The sequence below is a fragment of the Malus domestica genome, chromosome 13, assembly GCF_042453785.1.
Source record: "Malus domestica chromosome 13, GDT2T_hap1".
NCBI lineage: Eukaryota > Viridiplantae > Streptophyta > Magnoliopsida > Rosales > Rosaceae > Malus > Malus domestica.
Genome location: NC_091673.1, coordinates 28,141,738 through 28,160,385, shown reverse-complemented (window position 1 = coordinate 28,160,385; position 18,648 = coordinate 28,141,738). Strand labels below are relative to the sequence as shown.

Sequence of the window (18,648 nt, the reverse complement as noted above, 5' to 3'; positions counted from 1 at the left end):
TCAAACAACAACCAAACAAATCACCAAAAACGCTGAAATCATCCATAAAAACCTCAATAATCTTCTCAACATAATCTGAAAATATGCTCATCATGCATCTTTGAAATGTAGCAGGTGCATTGCATAAACCAAATGGCATGCAACGATAAGAAAATGTACCAAATGGGCATGTAAAAGTGGTTTTTTCTTGATCTTCCGAGGCTATCACAATTTGATTATAACCTGAATATCCATCAAGAAAACAATAAAAAGCATTTGGTCAATGAATGGCAAAGGGAAATGATCCTTTCTTGTTGTGGCATTAAGCTTCCTATAATGGATACAAACCCTCCAACCTGTTTGGATTCGAGTAGGCACAAGCTCATTTTCGGCATTTGTCACCACCGTTACTCCAGATTTCTTTGGAACACATTGAACCGGAGAGACCCAACGACTATCCAAAATTGGATAGATCACTCCACAATCAAGTAGCTTGATTATCTCATTTTTCACAACTTCCATCATTGGAGGGTTGAGTCAGCGTTGAGCCTCTCGAGATGTTTTAGACCTCTCCTTCAAAATTATACGATGCATGCATGTGGTAGGGCTTATTCCCTTGATGTCGGCCAACCTCCAACCTATGGCTGTTTTGTACTCCCTTAACACCCTCACCAACTTGTCTTCTTTTTGTGCCGTGAGTGAGGAAGAGATAATGACGGGCAAGGCCTCTTGGTCTGCCAAGAAAGCATACTTCAAATGGCTTGGTAATGGTTTTAGTTCAAGCGAAGGTGGCTGAACAGCTGAAGGAAGTGGCTTATTAGCCGAAACTGAAATTGAAATTGGGTCCAAAAACTTACCAGATTGTGGTGGCAATGATTCAAGGACAGCCACTATCTCAACCATATCTTCATGAGGAGGCACGACATGAAGTTCTCCATGCATGCCGTGGGTAGGCATTGTGGCTGATCCCTTGTTTTTGAACTCCATTCCTCGTACAATGACCAATTCAAGTGCATCTTCATTCAATTGTTCAAAATGGTCCTACAGCAAGGAATCAATTACATCAATACAAAAACATGAATGATCATCACTAGGATACTTGATATATTCAAAAAGATTGAAATTAATAACTTTCCCATCAAATTCCATTGTCAAGGTCCCATTAAACACATCAATCTTAGTGTGGGCAGTTTTCATGAATGGTCGTCCAAGGAGGATTGGTAATGAAGAGGAATGGCCTGATTCTTCCATTTCAAGCACGTAGAAATCCGCCGGAAAGATTAGATGATTGACCTGCACTAAAACATCTTCCAAAACTCCCATCGGATAGGCATTAGATCGATCGGCCAATTGAATGATCACAACATCATTTTTTAACTCACCTAAGTTCATAGATGCATAAATTGAATAAGGCATGACATTAATCGATGCACCTAAGTCTAGCATGGCATGTTCAAAATGATTATTGCCAATAACACAAGGAATTGTAAAACTACCCGGATCCTTGCATTTAGGGGGCATTTTACGTTGTAAGATGGCTGAAACATTTTCACTTGCCTTGACAACTTCCTTGTTCGAAATTCTCTTCCTAGTGGTGCAAAGTTCTTTCAAAAACTTGGCATACCTTGGAACTTGCTTAATTGCATCCAAAAGTGGTATATTGACTTGGACTTTTCTAAATGTTTCCAAAATGTCCTTTTCAACCTCCTCCTTCTTTAAATGCATGAATCTGCGAGGAAAGGGTACATTTGAGGGAATAACTTAGAAATAATCGAATTTGGAACCTCCTTACCTTTGGAAGACGAATGGGAGTGTTTGGGTGGCTGCGGCATGGGTGGTTCTACCCTTGCCGTGGCTTGTTCTAGTTCCTCCTTCTCAAATTGCAACTTCTCGTCCTCTATTGGGGCTGATTTAGAAGGTGGTGGGGTTGCTCCAACTTGTTTTCCACTTTGCAACATGATTGCTTTTGTAGATTCGAATCTTCCTTTCATGTTGACAACGGTTGAACTAGGCAACTTGCCTTGCTCTCTGAATTGGCCTATGAACTCCGCAATCTACCCTACTTGCTTCTCCAATTCATCCACCTTTTTGTCTCTATTTTTCATTCCATGCACCATAGAAGTTAATAATTGAAAATTTTGATCATTATCTATGGAGGAACCTGATTTGGATTGGGCAGGTTATGTTTGGGGTTGTGTGGGTGCGTATGGTCTTTAGTAGAATCCTGGAGGTTGCTGCCTATATGTACTTTGTTGTTGGTTTTGTTGGGGCTTCTTGGTTGGTTTTGGCTCCTAAAACCCACGACATTGGCAGATTCCCACCCTCTGTTCTCGATCAATTGAGGGCACTTATCTGTGAGATGTCCATTCATTGAGCACACGCCACAAGCAGCCACACTTTGAACCTTTGGTATTTCAACCACTTGTGAAAGAAGAGTAGTAAGGTTAGCCATTTGATTTTGAAGTTCGAAAATAGCACTTACCTCATTAACATGTTGTTGTCGTGGGTTGTCTTTTTGACCAATGCCTTCATATTGTTGAGCATTCAAAGCTCGGTTAGTAATTAAGGTCTTGGCAGCCATGGGTGGTTTGTCCACCAAAGCTCCTCCTGCTAAGGCATCTAGCATTTGGCGTTCAATTGGTAGAAGCCCTTTGTAGAAATATTGAAGAAGAAGCTCCTCCTTCATTTGGTGTTATGGACATGAAGCAACTAGAGTTTTAAAACGTTCATAATAAGTTGGAAATGATTCACCTTGGTTTTGCTAAATGCCACTAATCCTTTTGCGTAGAAGAATGACTCGAGAAGTTGGGAAAAACTTCTCCAAAAACGCCCGTTTCATACTCTCCCATGATGTGACAGTTCCGGGGGCTAGTTCATACAACTAATCTTTAGCCTTTTCCAAGAGAGAAAAGGGAAAAGCCTTCATTTTCAGAATGCTCCCATCAACATTCACAGAGGTCATGCTCGAACAAACAACCTCGAACTCCTTCAAATGTTTATTAGGATCTTCCATGGACAACCCATGGAACTTAGGAATGTGGTGCAATAAACTGGACTTTAATTCGAACTCGTCGGTCTTATCTTGGGCCGCCCTAGATGTTCAATGCATAAGGGCATAGCATTGTGTAATCCCGAAGCGGAAAGCTCCTTTATTGTTTGATTATCTGCTGCCATATCTTGGACTTCTTAAAAAATCTGAGTCGTGGCCTCCCCTTCCACTTGTACTTCGTATTCTTCAAAATCTGGTGCATGTTGAGGTGGTTGGGGCTCTTGTTGATTCCTCTTCCTTCTCAAAGTCTGCTCGAAATCGTCGTCAAAGTCTAAGATATGCTCACGAACCGGTTGAGAACTTCGAGTCATAAACTAGTACCTAAAAACAAGAAAACAAAACAAGGTTACAAGCTAAAACAAAAACATACGAGAATAAACAAAAAGAAATAACAAGGGATTAGCAAAGTTGCTAATCCCCGGCAACGGTGCCAAAATTTGATGCGAAAATTTAACTTAACACACAAATTAAACCCTCTTGTGACAATTGTAGTATATATGTAAGTAGGCATCGTTCTTAAACCGGGGATTATGAGGGAACTGACTCAAAGACACAAAAACAAACTAAAAACATTTGGATAGACTCAAAAGACTCAAAACAAGTTCACATGACTCAAAATAAGCTAAAAACACTCAAAACTGCCTAAAAACACAAACTAGGCAGTTTCTGACACTAAACACAATTTTTGATGAAAATTGTTTTTAACTTAACTCCAAACACTTAAAAACACAAACTAAAACAATTTCTAACTAATATGACTCAACAAAGTAAAGGGGGAATTGGTTTTGACGAAATTGAAAGTAGAACAAGTAAATTAAAGACTTAGAGAAATCTGCACGAAATTAGGAAAAAAAATGGATGATTGGTTAGCTAGAGTTCCTTCTCCACACATGACATAGTTGCATACAAATTGATGTTCAGTTATTCTTTCGATAAACCATAAACCTCAATGCCCCAGATTAACCGTGAATTGCACTAATTAACCCTTAGATTTTCCTATTTTCATTGAATTGGATGATTGCATGCGACAACCCAAATTATTCCTCACAAGTTCCTTACATGAATTGCATAATAAAGATACGAGCAAAGATCATTAAGTTCTATGAAAATCAGAAGCATTGACAAGGCACTTGTAACTATGAATTGCATGATACTTATGCTAGGAATTTACTTAACACGATCGTGACTAGCAACCTCCACTACTTATGAATATAAGTTCATAACGATTAGGTGAAACTCCCTTATATTCTAGCATCAAATTCATGCATGCAAACTAAGTGTTAACCCTCAATCAACATACAAGAATAAGTTATCAATCAAGCCGTTAAGTAAATTGCGTTCAAGGTTTATGAAATCACAACAGAAAGTAATCAATTCATATTGCAAATATATTCATAGCTTTGAATTCCCTCTAGCAAAATCGGTTTTAGCCACTCATGTTCATAGAACAAAGGTAAATAAATTTATACATTGAAAACAAAAGAAAGAAAACACCTAAACGCTCCAGCAATCCAATCTGAACAGCAAGTACATCCGAGAACTTTTCTTCCCTTCCTTTGCTGTGGCACAAGGGATGAGTGATGGTTTGGATGGTTATATGTACAAAAGAATGGCTTAAGTTTGTGTAGGAAGTGCGACTGGATGTGTAGATATGGATGTATGGCTGAATGGTTGGTGTATGGCGTGATGAGTGGTGAATGGGTGCGGATGGAAGTGGATAGATGTGTAGAATGGTGAATGATGATCCATAGATGTAGCTAGGGTGTGTATTTAAAAACTTTAGGGTATTAAGACTAAGAAATAATTTAGGTACAAGAAATTAAACCAAAACATAAAGGGAAATAGGAATTAAAGTCAAAATCCTAAGGAAAAGGTACGGAGATATGCGGCATGGATGTTGAGGGAAAGGGAAAGTGCTTTATGGCATAAAATAGGAAAGGGAATGATCTCCTTTGTGCGGCAAGGAAGTGAAAGGGAAATGAGAGGTGCGGCATTCCTCCTTGACTGAGATTAGGGTTTGTAGAACATGTAATTAAGTGTCCCAAAGTATTTAGGACACCTCTTTGCAACTGGAACTTAGGTGAATTAGGATTAGGAAAGGTTAGAACCAAATAAGGTAACTTGTCTAACATTCCTTCTTTCTTGCTTTGATCTTTGACTTTCTCTTCTTGAATTGATTTCTTCATAACTTTAGCATAATCCTAGTCTTTTTTGGTCTTCAATTTCGTCCATCACCTTGCTCCATGCATGTGATATTCATTCGAAGCCCAAAACTGCTCCAAAAGGCACCAAAAATTCACTTTCTTGCCACTTTAGCCCTTTAAACCTACAAACATATGAAAATGGCTTGAAATACTAAATTAACTAAGAAATAACAACATAAATGCATAAGAAAAAGCTAACTAAGTTGCATAAATATGCTGCCATCAATGCATGAACAAACCCTTTGAAGTGAGTGAAGGAAAAATTTTGTCCTAGCTAAGAACATGTGAGAACATTTGAAAACATATGCAAACTAATAACACATTAAAGTAGGCATGCATTAAAAAACAATTCTAAAACCCATGACTTTCAAAGTCTAGTGAATGGTGAACCACAAGACTCTTTAACAATATTAAAGAGAAGGAAGGATTTAGAGATTCATTACCCTTGAAGCTCATCCTTGTTTACACAAGGGATTCACCCAAGTGGAGGGTCTTCAAGTCACCTCCTAGCTCCTTGGATCTTCCTTGTGTTTTTCTTCCTTTTGATGCTCCTTTGCTCCTTGAGGATGTGAGGAAATGATCTCCAAGAACACCAAAGATTTGGTGTCTCTAAGTCTCCACACCAAGGATGAGGTGTGAAGATGAAATGGATGACTTAGAGAAGAAAAGATTGCTAGCTAATTCTTCCCTAAGTGGCCTGCCTCCTTTTAGAAAAAGAGAGAAAGTGTTTCTCTTCTTTGCCTCAAGAAACCCTAATGAGAAAAAGCTATAAAGTTGACTTTATACTACATCACATGTGAGTGGCAAACTTGTAATTAATTCAAGTTTGCATCCACTCACCCTTATGGCCGGCCTTGTCTTTGTTATTGGGCTAATTGCCCATTTTGTTTTAGTTGTCATACAACTTAAAGATAATGGGCCTTGTGGACCAAAACACTTTTGGGCCCCGTAACCCAAAACCAACTTAAAAGCCCAATACGAACCTTTCGTAAAATTAATTAACTAATTAATTAATCTTGACCATTCTCAATTAAACCATTTAATCACTTATCCATCTCATTTATATTTCTTCACTTTCATCCTTACTCGATATACGATCCATTAGGTTCCAATTAGCGAGGCAGTGGGCGATTGTTACTCTTAACGATCTATTGTGAATTGAAACAACAATTCAATTCTCCCTTTGTTGAAGATGAGTGTTTGCTAATCTTCAGGGCTTCCACAAACCATGAGTGACACCTAGCAGTATGTCATGGCTACCCAAGCTAAGTAGAAGTGGTTGGAGAACCTATCCAGTTACAATTACAATGCAATACGGTCCTTCTCTAATTCAATACTCTTAATCACATTGTTTGAGTGATTGTTTGTTTCATGTCTACTATCCAATGTGATACTTCTTTATATGATTCAATTGAATATGATTTGGAACAAACTTCCTAAGTCATATTCTTATGCTTTGTCCAAAGACTCCCGAATCATATCTTAGAGTATTCTCCCTCCATCATGGAAGGTTAGAGATCCCGTATTGTGCATTCATATGCCTACATGACTAGATATCTTGACCCCAACAATGCCATGGACACTTTTGATGGAATGCCTTTGACATGATCAAAGATCGATGACCTAAGCATTAGACATCTATAATGCCTCAGGTCAAAGGACTACTTTGCATATTGCAACTAATGAGTTCTTACATGACATGTATGTTCGAACTCTTTTTTTTATCGTTGTTCAGTGTACTCGATTACCCTTTTGAGCACCTACGTGTTTGTCTTAGTGTCCAACACTAAATGACTTGAGACTAGTCATACTCACGCTTGAGTTGACATAACACATACTAACCTTAGCGGATTGTCAATGCCCAATTGGCAATCCTATGGCTAGGAACATTTTAGGAATAAACATAAGAGAATGGTCTCATTAATCTAACTTACTTAGATCACTTCTCTCTCAGATTAAATACTTTCCTTGGATTCCCTTATTGCTTAAACACATGATACAATAAATAGTGATTAACAATAAGCTTTGCCCTTCATTAAACATATAATAGTTTAATACAATAAGTATTCCAAAAGCTATTACATCAAATGAGTGGCTTTGTGGGCATACTTCCAACAATCTCCCCCTTGCACTCAAAGTCGCCTTCCCATGTATCTAATACCCATCTTTTCCATATGGCGGTCAAGTTGGATTTGAGACATTGGCATTGTCAGTGGATCTGCTACGTTATCGGCTGAGGCAACCTTAAGGATGATGACTTTCCCCTCGACAGCAAAATGATATTAAAGCACCTGTCAAAATGTTTTTCTCTTTTGATGAGCCCTGGGTTCCTTGGCTTGAGCTATCACCCCACTATTACAAAAGTACAAAGTTACTAGTGATGTAATGGTTGGAACCACTCCAAGTTCAGTAATGAACTTCTTCATCCAAAACGCTTATTTGCCAGCTTCAGCTACAGCGACATATTCTGCTTCCGTCGTTGAATCAGCAATTACATCTTGTTTCTTGCTTTTCCCAGCCCCACCATTTAGAGTGAATACATATCCGGAGTTGGAACTTTTATCATCGACGTCAAATTGGAAATTTGCATCTGTATAGGCTTCCACTCGCAACTCTGTCGCTCCTCCATAAATGAGGAACATGTCCTTAGTTCTTCTTAAGTACTTAAGGACTGTCTTGACAACTGCCCAATGTTCTGATCCTGGGTTAGATTGATATCGACTAGTAATGCTCACAGCATATGCTATAGTAGGCCTTGTGCATATCATGGCATACATGAGACTTCCTATGGCGGAATCATAAGGAATGGCACTCATCTGCCGTATCTCTTAAGGAGTCTTATGTTGGAAATGTGCCCTAAAACCAATCATGTGATGATACTTTACGGACATTTCACATGTTAAACTAATCTAGTTTAATATCAAGGGCAAAGATTATTGTTTTAAGCCGTCTCATATAAATGTTATATGCTTAAACGATAAGTCCAAGGAATATGTAATTAGAAGAATGTAATTTAAACAAGTTAGATTTATGAGACCATTCTCTTTCGTATACATATCCTAAACATTCCTGATCATAGGATTGCCAATTGAGCATTGATAGTCCGTTAAGATCAGTACGTGCTATGTCTTATCTCATGGAGAGTGACTGGTCTCGAGTCATTGGTGTGATTGACACCAAGACAAGCATGTAGGTGCTCAATAGCGAATGAGTCGACTGAACACGATCAACGAGGAGTTCTCATACTCATGTCACATGAGAACTCATGGTTGGGATAATGCAAAGTAGTCCTTTGACCTGAGGCATCATAGTTGTCTTGTGGTTAAGTCCTTGATCTTTGACTATGTCAAAGTCACTCCATCAGAGGGTGTCCACAGCATAGTTGGGGTTAAGCCACTTAGCCATGGAGGCAAGTGAATGCGCAACAAGGGATTTCTAACCTTCAAACCGTTTGAAGGAGAATACTCTATGATATGATTAAGAATCTCTGGCCAGAGTATGAATGAGATTTAGGAAGTCATTCCAAATCACATTCAAGGTAATCATATAAGTAAATGAATCACATTGGATAGTAGACATGAATAAACTATCAATCCAAACAATGTGGTCAAGAGTATTGTATTAGAGAAAGACCGTATTGCATTGTAATCCTAAACTGAATAGGTTCTCCACCTCTTCTGATTAACTTGGTTAACCATGACATACTGCTAGGTGTCACTCATGGTTTGTGGAAGCCCTAAACGTGTATAATCACTAAAGGGAGAATTGAAAGTAAGTTTCAATTCACAATCGATTTGAAAGAGTTCTAATCGCTCACTGCCTCGCTAAAAGGAACCTAATGGATCGTACACTGTGTAAGGTAAAGATTGAAGAAACAACGGAGATGAGTAAGAATAATTAAATGGTTTAATTATTTATGGCAAGGATTAATTAATATGTTAATTAATCAAACGAATAATGTTCGTTAAAAGACCTAGGGTTAGTTTTGGGCCTTAAGGCCCAATGGGCTTCGAACGTCAAGCCCATTGACTTAAGTTGTATGACAACTTAATGACTAAATATTCACAAAGGCCCAAAGAACCCAATAACACCCTATGGCCGGCCATATTGATAATGGAGTGGGTTTTGGACTTATTACAAGTTTGCCACTCCAATGAAGGTAGGTATAAATATGACTTTATAGCCTTTTCTTCATTAGGGTTTCTTTTGGAAGAAAAGATGAGAACAAATGCTCTCTTTGCTCTCTAAGAGGCCGGCCACCCTAGAGGAACATAGCTAGCAATCTTACTTCCTCTAGGTCACTCATTTCTTCATCAATCCTTCCTTGGTGTGGAGACTTAGAGGTTCTCAACTTTGAGAACTTGGAAAAACTAATTCTTCCATCCAAATCCATGGAGCTAAGAAGCAAGGAATGAAGGCCCTATCTCTTGGGTGATTATCCTTTGCTTTGAGTTAAGTCTTGGTTCACCTAACTACTAGGCTTTGAATTTCATGGGTAATGTTTTGTTTTGAGTCCAAACAAGCATGTTTCCGCCTTCAATTGTTAATTGCATGCTCTATAGATGTTGCTCAAAAGAACATGTTTTTCACAAAATTTCCTTCATCTTAGGTCCCATGGACTTAGAAAGGTGAATTCCATGTCTTACAGGAAGAAGACCTTTCTTAGATTGTTCCATCTGGAACCTACTTAGCACCTTATCTATGTACATAGATTGAGATAATCCAATTAATTTTCGAGATCTATCACAATAGAGCTTTATTCCATGTACATAAGATGCATCTCCCAAATCTTTCATGGGGAAGGTTTTGGACAACCACACTTTTACAGAAGAAAGTACTGCAGTGTCATTCTCGAATAGTAATATGTCATCTACATATAACACTAGGAATACAACTGCATCCCCAATGACCTTTTGATAAACACAATTGTCATCTTCGTTTTGAGTAAAACCAAACGATTTGATTTCAGTATCAAAAAGAATGTTCCAGCTCCTGGAGGCTTACTTAAGTCCATAAATGGACCTCTGAATCTTGCATACCTTAGTCCTTTCAGACTTGGACACGAAACCTTCGGGTTGAGTCATATAGAGCTCTTCCTCTAGGTAGCCATTCAAAAAGGCCATCTTCACTTCCATTTGCCATATCTCATAATCATGGTACGCAACTATAGCAAGCAAAATCCGAATGGACTTAATCATGGCTACAGGAGAGAAGGTTTCTTCATAATCAATCCCTTTTGATTGCCTGTAACCCTTGGTTACTAGTCTAGCCTTATAAGTCTCCACGTTCCCATCAGCGCCTAGCTTCCTCTTGAAGACCCATTTGTTTGCAACAGGTACTATACCTTCTGGAGGGTCTACAAGAGTCCAGACCTGATTTTGATACATGGAATGCATCTCAGATTTCATGGCGTCTTGCCATCTCTTTGAGTCAATGTTGGACATTGCTTCAGTGTAGTCCCTAGGGTTCTCCTTTGTGTCGTTGTCACCTAGAAGGTGCAATTCCCCAAAGTCATTATCTAAGCCATACCTCTTAGGTGGCTTGCTAACCCTTTCAGATCTACGTGGAGCTAGGGGTTCAGGAACAGGGTTGTCAACTTGTCGAGTGCTTGTTTGTGGTTTATCATTAATCTCATTAATTTCCATCATTTTACTTATAGTTCCTTTTAGAACAAATTCGTCCTCTAAAAACTTAGCAGTTCTAGCGACAAAGACTTTTTGGTCGTCAGGATGGTAGAACTCATATCCCATAGTTTCTCTAAGATATCCCACAAAATAGCACCTAACTGATCTCGCTTCAAGCTTAGTAGCTTTAAGCTTCTTGGCATATGCTTCACGACCCCAAATCTTAATGTGATTAAGACTTGGCTTTCTTCCATGCCATATCTCATAGGGCGTCTGTGAAACTAACTTGGAAGGTACTCTATTAAGCAAGTAAGCTGCTGTATATAGAGCGTATCCCCAGAATGTTACTGGTAGATCGGCGGAACTCATCATAGAACGAACCATGTTCATCATGGTTTGATTTCTCCTTTCAAAAACTCCATTAAGTTGTGGAGTTCCCGATGGAGTCCACTGTGATATTATTCCACACTCTTTGAGAAAATCTAGGAACTCGTTACTTAGATACTCTCCCCCTCAATCTGATCTTAGGATCTTTATCTGTTTCCCAGTTTGCTTCTCAACTTCATTCCTGAATTTTTTGAACCTTTCAAAAAATTCTGACTTGTACTTCATAAGATAAACATAGCCAAAACAAGAGTGATCGTCGGTGAATGTTATATAGTAGGAGAAGCCTCCTCTCGACGTAGTAGACATAGGTCTACATACGTCAGTGTGAATTAACCCTAGAATTTCAGTGGCACACTTTTCTTTCCCAGCGAATGGAGATTTGGTCATCTTCCCTTTTAAGCAGCATTCACAAGTACCCATTTGGTCATTACCTAATGGGCAAAAATATCCATCTTTCGACATCTTGCGAATCTTATCAAGGTTCACATGTCCAAGTTTAAGATTCCACATCTTTTCTCGGTTAACTTCTTCTCTAGCCCTTTTAGGTTTTGAGGTATTCCCGCTTTCAATACAGTGCATCCCACTACTTGTCTCTAGGTGAAAAAGTCCCTCTATCATATTACCATGAGAGATAATACAACCGTTTAAGTATAAAGTGCAACTCATTTTGTCAAACAATACTGAGTGCCCATCTCGTAAAAGCATAGAGATAGAAATCAAATTTTTTATACATGAAGGAAAATATAAACAATATTTAAGTTCCAAGACTTCCCCAGATAGTAGTTTAAGCATGTAAGTGCCTATTACTTTTGCAGAGATCTTAGTGCTGTTCCCAACTTGCACAATCATCTCTCCTTTGCACAGTGTCCTGCTCCCTGTTAGTCCCTGCAATGAATTACAGATATGTTGACTAGCGCCTGAATCAAATATCCAGGAATTGGAGCTCACTGTAAAAACACTTTCTATGACAGAAATAATCCCTTCAAAAGTTCGTGTCATAAGGCTCGTAATGCGCACCCTGTATTTCTTCTTCCAACGTTCATCCTTTCCACAATGAAAGCATGTTCCTTTGGATTTTATTGCCTTCTTCTTATGTAACCTTTTCCTTGTGATTGCATTCCCACTCCCACTGTCCTTTTTGAAACCTTTTTCAAACTTACAGCACATGTCAATCATCTCAGTAAAAGTATGATCGAATCTATTCACTTTATAGTTTACAATAAACTTAGTGAAATCATCCGAGAGAGATGCAAGGAAAAAGTCTTGGGCCATTTTCCCATCGATGGAAGTTCCTAAACTCTCAAGATCTTGAAAAATCGTTTCCATCTTTTGTCCATGTTTATGGACCGATGTCCACTTTGCCATTTTGGCATTCAATAGACTACAAACATTTGAGAATCGTACATTACTAGTCTCAATGTTATGCATCTTACGTAAACTTTCAACCATGGCACAAGAAGTGTCCATGTGCTTATGTAGCTTCATAAGCTCCTCACTAAGTGAAGTGAGGATTAAGCATTTGGCTTGTAAGTCATCCTCATAGTGACTAGCATAATTTTGACACTCCTCCTTTGAAGCTAGTTTCGTAAGAGGTACATGAGGAGGGGATTGCTTAAGCACATACAATATGTCTTTCACCTTTGAGACATTCTCAATGTGGCGATACCAAGCAAGGAAATGTTAGCCCCTAAGGCCCCTTTTGTCAAGTATAATGGTGGGTGTAATTTTAGGCATGTCGTTAACTACATAACATAACAGAAATCGTATTAAATTGTTGATTTTAAAACTACTTGATTGGGTCTTAAATCAAATAGTACCACCCACTATTTTTGGCAAATTCCACATCCCTCAATGGAATTCGAGAGTTATATTGAACTCTTAATGGGGCATGGGAGGCTGGCCATTACCAAGCCCAACTCACGATGATACGATGTTGGTTAGCAAAAATAATGATGAGAGAATAACGCTTTAGTCATTTACAACTCTTGTAATTACCCATCTAGTTTGGCCTTTAGAGAATGATGCCTCACAATGATATGATGTTGGCACCATTGAACTTAGTTAAGTTATTGCCACCATGCTAGTTCGTGTAGGGGTTCAAGAATAGCCTCACAATGATATGATGTCGGCCATCGTCGTTGCCTACCTCACCACATCATGTATGTACATATGGACTCCTCCTGAATGTAAGCACATACTTTGAACTTCCCCATGATAGGGTGAAGCTGGTGTTGGAATCACAAACGATTGGAGCCCACCATGGTGGAAGGCCTACGAAGAGATGTTCAAAGCATCTCTCGCTTATCAACTTAATATTCGTTTTGTTGAGGGAGTAGTGTTGGGCTACATCAATTTTATTTTAATCTTATTAAAAGAACTTGGGCCTATCACAACCATTGGTCCAAGTTAATATGAATTAGTAGTATATAATACTCCCACTATTTTGATGAAACAAGAGAGACTATATGGAACTACTAACGAATGCTTTGCATCCTCATATGGACTATATAGTCATATTAGGTCTTAGGATGATTATGAACCGTTTAATTTGATCCAACACGAGCCTTGTGTTGGACCTTGGGTCTAAGGTAGGTAGTTGTTGATTTTAGTTACATGTTTAATCTAATTAAACCGTTATTTCCTATTGGGCGTTGGACCCAACTATTCCAATTTGCATACAAATAAACAAATAGGAATACTTGAAATAAAGAGAAGGGCTTATGCCCTTTTACAACACATTTGATGGACTTATGTCCATTTACAACAAATTTGAACTAATCAAATTACATTCAAATCTAAACTACTTAACCCAAGCATTCATAATGTAAAGCGGCCAATCACATAGGTCAATTATCGAGGCCTTTGGTTCATAATCACCCTTTTCTTAATCAATCATATTAACTAAGAAAGCAACTTAAACAATTGGTTTTCGGATTCATAGAATTGATTTAAATGGAACTCAATGAAATGAAAATCCAATTGTCATTAAAGAGACAAAACCATTTTGTTCTCATCGTCTTTTGGGCCGAAAAACAATGACCACAACTATTGGGCCACAATGTTAAAACATAAACTTTTGGGGTCACTTTGTAAAAACATAAGAGTCCACAACTTCATGTAATTACAACTAGAACCCAAAAAATTTCAACAATAACAAAAACTTCATTAAAGGAGCAAAACAATTTGTCCTTTAGTGATTTTGGGCCTTTACGTAAAAACGTAAACTTTTGGACCAAAGTATAAATACACAAAAGTATCAAAACTTTATGTAATTTAATAAAGGCCCAAAAAGTACCCTACTTTGTAGGGTGGCTGGTTTTGGTAGTGAAAAAGGGGAATGGTTTTGGCGAAAATTCAAAATTTTAAAGTGTTGAAAAAGGTGAAAGGGATGGGTGGAAAAGGACAAATAATATCATACCAATTATTACAATAAAGTCACACCAACCACCATAAAAAAAAAAACTTTATGAAAAACATCAAACACTTTGAATCAAAACACCAAACCTTTTTGTTCTTGGTAAGAACTTCAAGAACTTTGAAGAACACACCTGAAAACTCATAAGAGCTCCATGAATGTTTTCACTCAATAAAACTCAAATTTTCACTACACAAAAGAGGGTTAACATCCTACGGCACTTAGGGGTTCCTAAAGTCACTTGAAAACTCTTTTAACAAGACAAACATGAACCCAAAAATCCACCCTTTGGATTTGGCCGAATATCCCCACATACATGACACCAAATTTTAGTTCCAATATTCATGCTTAAATGAACTACATCTACAACATTTGAGATGTTAAATTTTCAAGCAAAATTTATATTCAAAAGCAAGAACAAAGCTTGTAACATTTACAACATTTAAATCACAAACAATGAAAAAACACAAAACCCAAAAGGATTCACCATAAACTAGACCAAGACTCTTGATACCACTTGAAGGAAAATTTTTGTCCTAGCTAAGAACATGTGAGAACATTTGAACACATATGCAAACTAATTAAACATTAAAGTAGGCATGCATTAAAAAACAATTCTAAAACCCATGACTTTCAAAGCCTAGTGAATGGTGAACCACAAGACTCTTTAACAATATTAAAGAGAAGGAAGGATTTAGAGATTCATTACCCTTGAAGCTCATCCTTGTTTACACAAGGGATTCACCCAAGTGGAGGGCCTTCAAGTCACCTCATAGCTCCTTAGATCTTCCTTGTGTTTTTCTTCCTTTTGATGCTCCTTTGCTCCTTGAGGATGTGAGGAAAGGATCTCCAAGAACACCAAAGATTTGGTGTCTCTAAGTCTCCACACCAAGGATGATGTGTGAAGATGAAATGCATGACTTAGAGAAGAAAAGATTGCTAGCTAATTCTTCCTTAAGTGGCCGGCCTCCTTTTAGAAAAAGAGAGAAAGTGTTTCTCTTCTTTGCCTCAAGAAAACCCTAATGAGAAAAAGCTATAAAGTTGACTTTATACTACATCACATGTGAGTGGCAAACTTGTAATTAATTCAAGTTTGCATCCACTCACCCTTATGGCCGGCCTTGTCTTTGTTATTGGGCTAATTGCCCATTTTGTTTTAGTTGTCATACAACTTAAAGATAATGGGCCTTGTGGACCAAAACACTTTTGGGCCCCGAAACCCAAAACCAACTTAAAAGCCCAATACAAACCTTTCGTAAAATTAATTAACTAATTAATTAATCTTGACCATTCTCAATTAAACCATTTAATCACTTATCCATCTCATTTATATTTCTTCACTTTCATCCTTACTCGGTGTATGATCCATTTGGTTCCAATTAGCGAGGCAGTAGGCGATTGTTACTCTTAACGATCGATTGTGAATTGAAAAAACATTTCAATTCTTCCTTTGTTGAAGATTAGTGTTTGCTAATCTTCAGGGCTTCCACAAACCATGAGTGACACCTAACAGTATGTCATGGCTACCCAAGCTAAGTAGAAGTGGTTGGAGAACCTATCCAGTTACAATTACAATGCAATACAATCATTCTCTAATACAATATTGTTAATCACATTGTTTGAGTGATAGTTTGTTTCATTTCTACTATCCAATGTGATACTTCTTTATATGATTCAATTGAATATGATTTGGAACAAACTTCCTAAGTCATATTCATATGCTTTGGCCAAAGACTCATGAATCATATCTTAGAGTATTCTCCTTCCATCATGAAAGGTTAGAGATCCCTTATTGTGCATTCATATGTTGGAAATGTGCCCTAAAACCAATCATATGATGATACTTTACGGACATTTCACATGTTAAACTAATCTAGTTTAATATCAAGGGCAAAGATTATTGTTTAAGCTGTCTCATATAAATGTTATATGCTTAAACGATAAGTCCAAGGAATATGTGATTGGGAGAATGCAATCTAAAGAAGTTAGATTCATGAGACCATTCTTTCGTAGACACATCCTAAACATTCGTGATCATAGGATTGCCAATTGGGCATTGACAGTTCGTTAAGATCAGTACGTGCTGTGTCTTCTCTCAGGGAGAGTGACTAGTCTCGAGCCATTGGTGTGTGTGACATCAAGACAAGTACGTAGGTGCTCAATAGAGAATGAGTTCACTGAACACGATCAACGAAGAGTTCTCATATTCATGTCACATGAGAACTCATGGTTGGGATAATGCAAAGTAGTCCTTTGACCTGAGGCATCATAGTTGTCTTGTGGTTAAGTCCTTGATCTTTGATTATGTCAAAAGTCACTCCAAAATGAGGGTGTCCACGACATAGTTGGGGTTAAGCCACTTAGCCATGGAGGCAAGTGAATGCACAACAAGGGATCTCTAACCTTCAAACCAGTTTGAGGGAGAATACTCTATGATATGATTAAGAATCTCTGGCCAGAGTATGAATGAGATTTAGGAAGTCGTTCCAAATCACATTCAAGGTAATCATATAAGCACACGAATCACATTGGATAGTAGACATGAATAAACTATCAAACCAAACAATGTGGTCAAGAGTATTGTATTAGAGAAAGACCGTATTGCATTTGTAATCTTAAACTGCATAGGTTCTCCACCTCTTCTGATTAGCTTGGGTAACCATGATATGCTGCTAGGTGTCTCTCTTGGTTTATGGAAGCCTTAAACGTGTATAAACACTAAAGGGAGAATTGAAAGTAAGTTTCAATTCACAATCGATTTGAAAGAGTTTTAATCGCCCACTGCCTCGCTAAAAGGAACCTAATGGATCGTACATCGTGTAAGGTGGAGATTGAAGAAACAATGGAGATGAGTAAGAATAATTAAATGGTTTAATTATTTATGGCAAGGATTAATTAATATGTTAATTAATCAAACGAATAAGTTCATTAAAGACCTCGGGATAGTTTTGGACCTTAAGGCCCAATGGGCTTCGAACGTCAAGCCCATTGACTTAAGTTGTATGACAATTTAATGAATAAAGATTCACAAAGGCCCAAAAGCCCAAATCCCTTATGTGGCCGGCCATGTGTGTTGAATTAGCGTTTTTGGTTCTTTAGGTCATTTAAAGAAGTGACTATATAAAGAACTTTATAGCCTAAAATTCATTAAGGGTTTCTTTTAGGAAATTGGAGAGAACACAAAGCTCTCCTTTCTCTCTAAAGAGGCCGGCCCCCTTGGAGGGATTAGCTAGCAATCCCACTCCTCCAATGTCACTCATTTCTTCTCCAATCTAACCTTGGTGTAGACACTTAGAGGTTCTCAATTTTGGGAACTTGGAGAACCATATTCTTCCATCCAAAACCATGGATCTAAGAAGCAAGGAATGAAGGCCCTCTCTTTGGGTGATTAGCCTTTGCTTATGCAAAGAAGAATCTACAAAGGTATAAATTTCTCAACTCACTTTGATTTGAGTTGAGTCTTGGTTCACCAATCTACTAGGCTTTGAATTTCATGGGTAATGTTTTGTTTTTGAATGCATGCAAGCATGATTCCGCCTTTTAATTGTTAAATGCATGCTATAGATGTTATTCAAATGAACATGTTTTCACAAAATCATCCTTCAAGTGATATCAGAGCCTAGGTCTAGTAGTTGGTGAATCCCTTTGGGTTTTGTAGTTCATAGTTTTGATTTAAAAGTTGTAATATGTTACAAGCTTTATTCTTGTTTCTTTGAATGTAAATTTTGTTAGAAAATTTGCCATCTCAAATGTTGTAGATGTAGTTCTTATGAGCATGAATATTGGAGCTAAAATTTGGTGCCATGTTTTTGGGAATTTTCGGCCAAATCCAAAGGGTGGATTTTTGGGTTCTTGTTTGACTTGTTAAAAGTGTTTTCAAGTGACTTTTGGAACCCCTATGTACCCTAGTTTGGTTATATGTTATTTCCCTAAAGTTTGAATGGTTCTGGGATGTTTTTTGGAGTAAAAATGTTCATGGAATTTTTTTGG

At 37.8% G+C, this 18,648-nt stretch overlaps 1 protein-coding gene across 1 annotated transcript; it reads right to left on the bottom strand.

Annotated features, from left to right (window-relative positions):
* Positions 1 to 516: 516 nt before the first annotated feature.
* On the bottom strand, positions 517 to 1,704 carry LOC139190917 (uncharacterized). Its single transcript, XM_070811407.1, has 2 exons — positions 1,111 to 1,704; positions 517 to 1,020 (listed from the first exon to the last, which is right to left on the bottom strand). The coding sequence occupies exons 1-2, from the start codon at positions 1,702 to 1,704 to the stop codon at positions 517 to 519; spliced, it is 1,098 nt and encodes a 365-aa protein (XP_070667508.1).
* Between the last annotated feature and the right edge of the window lie 16,944 nt (positions 1,705 to 18,648).

Bases quoted from the DNA above. Each gene is read 5' to 3' on its own strand.
- LOC139190917 (XM_070811407.1), bottom strand. From the start codon at position 1,704: ATGCATTTAAAGAAGGAGGAGGTTGAAAAGGACATTTTGGAAACATTT. The intron at 1,021-1,110 runs GTTATTAATTTC...TCCTTGCTGTAG, and splicing joins CAATGGAATTTGATGGGAAA to GACCATTTTGAACAATTGAA.